This window comes from Vitis vinifera, chromosome 10 (genome assembly GCF_030704535.1).
Source record: "Vitis vinifera cultivar Pinot Noir 40024 chromosome 10, ASM3070453v1".
In the NCBI taxonomy this organism is placed as follows: Eukaryota; Viridiplantae; Streptophyta; class Magnoliopsida; order Vitales; family Vitaceae; genus Vitis; species Vitis vinifera.
The window spans coordinates 9,967,251-9,973,977 of NC_081814.1; the positions used below are offsets into that span (position 1 = coordinate 9,967,251).

General features: G+C 37.1%; 1 protein-coding gene across 1 annotated transcript; it reads left to right on the top strand.

The window, feature by feature from the left end:
• The first annotated feature begins 4,205 nt into the window (after positions 1-4,205).
• Positions 4,206-6,019, top strand: LOC100257231 (WRKY transcription factor 71). The gene is made up of 3 exons (XM_002272053.4): positions 4,206-4,827; positions 4,937-5,080; positions 5,451-6,019. The coding sequence occupies exons 1-3, from the start codon at positions 4,370-4,372 to the stop codon at positions 5,806-5,808; spliced, it is 960 nt and encodes a 319-aa protein (XP_002272089.1). The 5' UTR covers positions 4,206-4,369; the 3' UTR covers positions 5,809-6,019.
• The last annotated feature ends 708 nt before the right edge of the window (positions 6,020-6,727 follow it).

The window sequence follows — 6,727 nt, forward strand, 5'->3', positions numbered from 1 at the left end:
TGTGTATTCTGCGAATATGAAATCATCTTGCCATCTTTTTGGCAACATGTTTGAACTTGGGGGAGCTTTTCAGGATGCCTGAAACCTTATTTTTTTAGTAAAATTGAGAAAGAAATACTCTACACAAGAGCTTCTAGTGAAATTGTATTCATGAAAAACCTAGACATAGAATTTTTTTTCAGTTATTTGCTTATGTGGTTATGCTCCATTGTAATGAATAAATATCTTGAGAAAAGAGATGTTGGCACACCATGACCAACCAAGCTGATTCACATACAACTGCTGCTCCCAAAAGGCAAAATTGAACCTCTATGGTGAATGCCCTAAGCTCTAAAGTAGATTTAACCTTTTTTTATTTTTTGAGAAGGTTGAATGATGAAGTCAAGTGTGTATTAATGGTGGGTTGAGTGTTGACGCGTCCACTGAGAAGAATTATATTTGCAAATGTTGTCTGTTCTTGAATGGCCTTTTGCTTATAGTCTCATAAGCCTCTTTCATATGGTAAAACAGGGTAAGTAGAAACTTCCTCATAATGGAGAGCCACAAAAAACCACATTTCCTAGTCAAAAGTCTCTCACCGGCTCCTCTCGGACTTTTACTGTAGAGCACACCCGTTTGAATTCTTTCCAAAGCTTTTGAATTGATCATTGATTTTGAAGTTACTTTATAAAATTTATCACAGTTTTCCTTCCTACTTTTCCCTTTTCATCAGCTCAATAAGAACAATTCAAATGAACCCACAATGGGGTATTAGTGCTAACTGTTGCCTTTTCTAGACACCCCCTCCCCCCCACTCTCTCTCTCTCTCTTTCTCTCCCTCTCTCTCCATTGTGTTCAGTGATCTTGACTGAGTGAGCAAAAAGACTAGTGAGTGAGTAAGCATTCAACGTTTACCCAAAAGGGGGGAAAAAACAAGGCCATGGTATACGTGGGACCATTTCCTAGAAATATTCAAACTGAAGAATTGGATTCAGTAAAATAAAGAAGCTAGAAAGAAAGTGTTGATACATAGTTAAGACCAAGAATGAGTCAAATAAGTATCTGACCTCTGAGGTAATCTGACTATGAGAAAACCTTTCACATTTGAAACTCAATGCAGTGTGAAACCAAAAGGGTCGCGATCCTACGAGGGTGAGCTAACTCCAAAAACCCATCCTCAATTCAGATTGCAATGATCTATGAATACAAATATCAACATTGACCCCCATCAGAACATTCATCCCAAATTTCCAAGTTGGAGTCCATGATGATGGAGGTTGGTTCAAGGCATGCTAATTTTCTAATCTCCTCTCAATTCAAAACAACAATTAAAAAAAAACAAAAAAAAACCAAGTCTCCCCCAGGATTCAACTTGGTTCCTTGAGAGAGAATTTGTTTGAAATCTTTGAAGATATAGATATGGAGGTATGTCGACGGCATGAGAAATGATATGATTCAACGCGTGTGAATGAGAGGTGGAGAATATCAATCTAGAGTCATATACGCATATAGGTTAGGAAAAGGTTGTTGGGTTGGCACATCAATCGCTATGCGACTTGGTAAAAAAAAAAGGGATAGAGTGCATTGCTTGATCTAGAAACCACATGTTTCTCTTAAAAAATACGTAGAGTGCATCACTCCATTCTTTTCTACAAATCACATTTGTCAGGATAAAGAAGCTTTTTGGTATTGTGTTCCAGTGTTCATTCGGGTACGTCGGTGGTCAATGAGACCATGCCACCACTGTGGTTCGTATGGAGCCTTTGACGACTTTCTTTCCCATGCCCATCCATCACCCACATTTTTTCTGCCCCCGGAAAGCCCAAGAAAGTGAACTTCCGACTGTCTTTTTCCATTTTTTCCCTCATGAAAGTTCGTATTAGAAGGGGTGAAGGGTGAAGGGTGAAGCTAGGCTTTCAATGATTGTATCTAAGAAAAGATTGGTGATGTATAAGTATTAATAAAATATTAAAATTACATTTATTTTTACAAAAATTATGATTTTGTTAGCGTATAATCACATCCTTCTTAAACATCAATTGATTTTTCTTTTCAATAAGACGTCGATCAAAGTCCGATTAAAGAATTGGTATGGCATCCGAATATCGCTATTAAACCCGAGAATACGAAATTATTGAAAGGGTTGGAAGGAAATGTGGTAACAAGGGGGGGGGGGGTGGGGGGTGGATGTCTACGTCTATAAGATTCCTTTTTCTAGACACCACACCTAACAAAAAACCTGCCCTCTTCTACACCGAAAAAGACCTCCATTTGTATACTCTATACTCCATAAACCGTACCTTTTAATCTTTTTTTTGTGTCTCATATAATGGACACACTCACGGTCAACAATCTCATGCTCTCTTCCTTTTTCAATTTTGGATCAAGACAAAGACAAACCCCTTCCTCTCAAGCAACCGCCCTTCTGCTTAACCCTCCTCTTGTTCTTCCTCCACAGCTACCCATGATCAAATACATACACATAAATATCGAAATATAGTCAGCAGGGAAAAGGGGAAATTTTCTTTTTTAATTGCCAACTTTTTTAGAAAAGGTACTTTAGATTGTGGCATGTGTTTGAATACCAGAATTCTGAATTTGGTGGGTGTCAATTCAGTCATACGTAGTTGGTCACTCCCACATCCGAATGCAACAGTTCATGGGGGCTGAATTGGTGGATGAAATGGTGGAGAAATCCATGAGATTTTAAAAAGAAAGAAAAAAAAAGGGGTACTGGGTGTATGAATAGTATAGGGTAAGTAGGGAATTGTGAAATGTGTGGGAATGGGGGCCTCAAATATTCCCTTGATGTTTCACGGAGTAAGAGTGCGGCGCCGAGATTTGTGTTGCGGAAGCAACCACCCACAATCCTCGCTTTGCCTCCTCCCTTTCTAGCTTCAATTATTTTAACATCAAACATGCTTTTTTTATATCATTTCTTTCTATTCCTTCCTAAGATATTTTAAGATTGTGCTTGATTCCACCAAACAAGTATTTTTTGGGTTTCCAATATTTGTTTTAAGTAGGTATGGTAACGGAACGGGTTCGGGTATATATACATTTTTTATTTTTTTAGTTATATTAAAAATAAATAAATATTATAGCTTGTTATGAATTTATATTAAAAAATAAAATATAAAACATTTTTTTTAAGCGGGACGAAATAAGATAGAATAATAAAATATCGAATTTGATTTGTCTCAGGTTTTTTTTTTTTATAATCCCTAATTTTAAATAAAAGAAATTAGGGTTATGGGGATTTGATATATATTTTATAAACTGTGAGAAGCACGTGAGAAAATAGAGGGAGGACCAGGGAACAGAATGAAGAAGGGGCCGGGGGAGGAGGGGAGGTGACGTAGGGTCCACATCAGCAGGATGAAACCAGAGGGAGTATCCCACGTGACAGGTCACATGTCGGCTATAGTCAAATGGCGGTGCCAGCTGCAGACACGTGTCATCCTAAAACTCCCAATTATAGCAGTAAGTTTGAAACTTTGACCACCCCCTCATCAATGCCTCGTGACTGGTCGTCGTTGACTTATCTCCTCATCTCTTCCCACTCCAACCCCCCACTCTCTCCCACGCGCGTTCTTGCACTCTCCCTCCCATTTTCCCAAATATTAAGATACAAGACCTTGTAAAGCGTATGATAGTATTCTTCTTTTTATGATATGTACTAAATAAATAAATGACTTAATTTTGCATTAAAATTATATAATTCATTATTAATTTATTAAAATTAATAAATTTAATATCTATTTGATACTCTTCATTTTTTTTAAATAATTTTTTTTATTCATAAATAGAATATCTATAAAATATATATATATATATATATATATATATATATATATATATATATATATATATATATATATAGATTTATTTCACATCTTCAAAATTTTAAAATTTAAAATAATATTAATTTTTTTATATCCTAATTTTCTAATATATCATAATTCATTATAAAAATTGAGACAAAATGATCCAATCTTATGTAGAAAGTTAATATGTTACTATTATTCTTTATTTTATATTTGGTTTTGGAAAAGTATTAAAGGGATAAAAAGTATTAAGAAAAATATTTTTTTTATATTTGGTTTTATTATGAAAATACGAAGAAAAAAAAATTATATATTATTTAAGTTTTATATAGAAAAAATTACACATCCATAATATGATTTTCTTACAAGCATTGCACTTCTCTCTCTTCCAATTGGATGATGATTTTGTCAACTTTCTTTATAAGATGGGGAGGTAAGAGAGCTAGAGCTTTCTCTCTCTCTCTCTCAATAAAACAAAAAGAGCCTAACCATAGCACTTTGTCAAAGCTTTCTGTTCTCTTTCTTCTTCTACTTCTACTTCTTCTTCTTCTTCAGCTTCTTCCATGTCTGATGAGCCAAGAGATCTCTACTACCATGACCCATTCCATGATGATCGACATGGAATCATAGGGAACACTGGTTTTTCCTTCTCTGCCATTAATGATTCCAAAGCTGATTCTTCCATGAGAGCTGCTCCTTCCCCTCCCAATCTACAAGGCTTTGATCCTCCATACATGAGCTTCACCGACTGTCTTAATGGATCTCTGGACTATAATTCACTCACAACAGCCTTTGGCTTGTCACCTTCATCCTCAGAAGCATTTTCTCCCGTTGAAGGCAATCATAAGCCAGTCGCAAACCTCGGAGATTTAGGTGCCAGTGGTGAAATTGCGGGCACTCCTAACTCCTCCATCTCTTCCTCTTCTACTGAGGCCGGCGCTGAAGAGGATTCAAGCAAGAGTAAGAAGGACCGGCAGGCCAAAGTGTCTGAATTAGACGGAGGGGATGGCTCAAAGAAAGTGTAAGACTTCTGGTTCTTTCCTTGTAGAGTTCACGTAAACTGATATGTCTTCTGAAATTATCCATGTCTGCCAAATGTAATGCTCGATTCATGGTGATTTGATCCACAGGAACAAGCCCAAGAAGAAGGCAGAGAAAAGGCAAAGAGAGCCACGGTTCGCCTTCATGACTAAGAGTGAGGTCGATCATCTAGAGGATGGATATAGATGGAGAAAGTATGGACAGAAAGCTGTCAAGAATAGCCCTTTTCCAAGGTTTGTACACCCAAATATAACTCAAAGAAATATCCTCAAATCCTTTTTTCATACTATGCTTGCTTACAATTATTCCTTTTGCTTATTCAATTGATGAAATAAAAATAAAAGAAACTGGGACTGGATGAGGGTTGACTGACCCGTGAAAGATTCCAAGTTTTTTACCCTTTTTGTCTGTAACTTGGTGTAATCAAGCAAGAAGACAGACAATAACAAAAAAACTAAAGGGAAAACCATCAATATGGGAAGGTTTTTTAAGTCTCCTTCACTCTTGGAAACCAATTGATAGAGCCTTAATTATAGTTATTTTCCTTGGTTGATACTGGCCAATATCTGAGCCGTACCCATTTGATTAATTATACCATTGCAGAAGCTACTATCGGTGCACTACTCAGAAGTGCACGGTGAAGAAACGAGTGGAGAGATCCTTCCAGGATCCATCGACAGTGATTACAACATATGAAGGCCAGCACAACCATCAGATACCGGTAACGCTGCGAGGGAATGCTGGCGGAATGCTACCACCTTCTGTGTTAACACCAGGACAGATGGGAGGGCCAGGGTTTCCTCAAGAGCTGTTTTTTCAGATGGCTTCTCCCATGAACAATCTCAGTGCTGCAGGCTCTTTCTACCCACAGGGGCTAACCCCTTTTCAGCAGCTGCAGTTTCATGACTATGGGCTCTTGCAAGATGTGGTTCCCTCCATGATTCACAAACAGGAGCCATGAGTCTCTCCATCTACATCTCTCTCTCTCTCTCTCTGATAGTTTGTACAAACTCTTCCAACTTAATTTTGTTCTGACTTGTTAGAGTACTAATATATGTTCTTCTGCAATTAAACCCTATATTATCCTTAAACTTCTTTAGTTAAATTTGCAAACCGAAGGGATTGAATGGTGTAATGGGAAAATGAAGTTGACAGTGGCTTCAGACAGTGAAGAGGATGGATAATTCTTTATGTTTCAAATGCAGTTCATTTAGAAGGGAAAAATGCTTCTCATTTTCTTTCTAATATGTGATAATTGAATCAGTTTCTTGTACCTCATTCAAATTCTTCTGGGCTCTATGTCACTATGCGGCTTGTGTTTTAGAGCTTTTCACATTCAAAAACAAGGAAAACAGTTCCAAGCTCAATGCTGGTTTATCATGTGTGTGGAAAATGTGAGTGTTTTTATGGCGACATTGATAGAGCACTGAACTACTAGCTAGCCATTAGTTGCTTTCAGGAACATGATCAAAAGGGGAAGCAGCCGATCTGTCAAAGTTTCAACCATATAAAAATCAGCACTTTATGCAACGTGCCTACACTAGAGTGCATACGAAACAAGGTTCTAGGTAAATAATTGAGTTGATTTGTCCACCATTCTGTACACAATATATGTAATGACATGAAGAAGAAGAAGAAGAAGAAGAAGAAGAAAAATATTGTATCGGGTTTTGATCATCTTATCTGAAAACTAATCGAATTTAATTAGGATAGGCCAAACCTTTTATTATAACATTCCACATCACACACACCACAAACCTTTTCTAAGAGTCATCGTATCATCATCGAATTTATATAAGAGCGGCATTATTGGAGACTGTATCTAGCTAAGGAGAATCATGCTCCTCGGCAACAGGAACAGGGTGGGATGATGCCAACTG

Excerpts from the sequence above, each read along its gene's own strand:
- LOC100257231 (XM_002272053.4), top strand. The coding sequence starts at position 4,370 with ATGTCTGATGAGCCAAGAGATCTCTACTACCATGACCCATTCCATGAT. Across the intron at positions 4,828-4,936 it reads GGGGATGGCTCAAAGAAAGT|GAACAAGCCCAAGAAGAAGG; the intron begins GTAAGACTTCTG and ends TTTGATCCACAG. Across the intron at positions 5,081-5,450 it reads AAGAATAGCCCTTTTCCAAG|AAGCTACTATCGGTGCACTA; the intron begins GTTTGTACACCC and ends ATACCATTGCAG.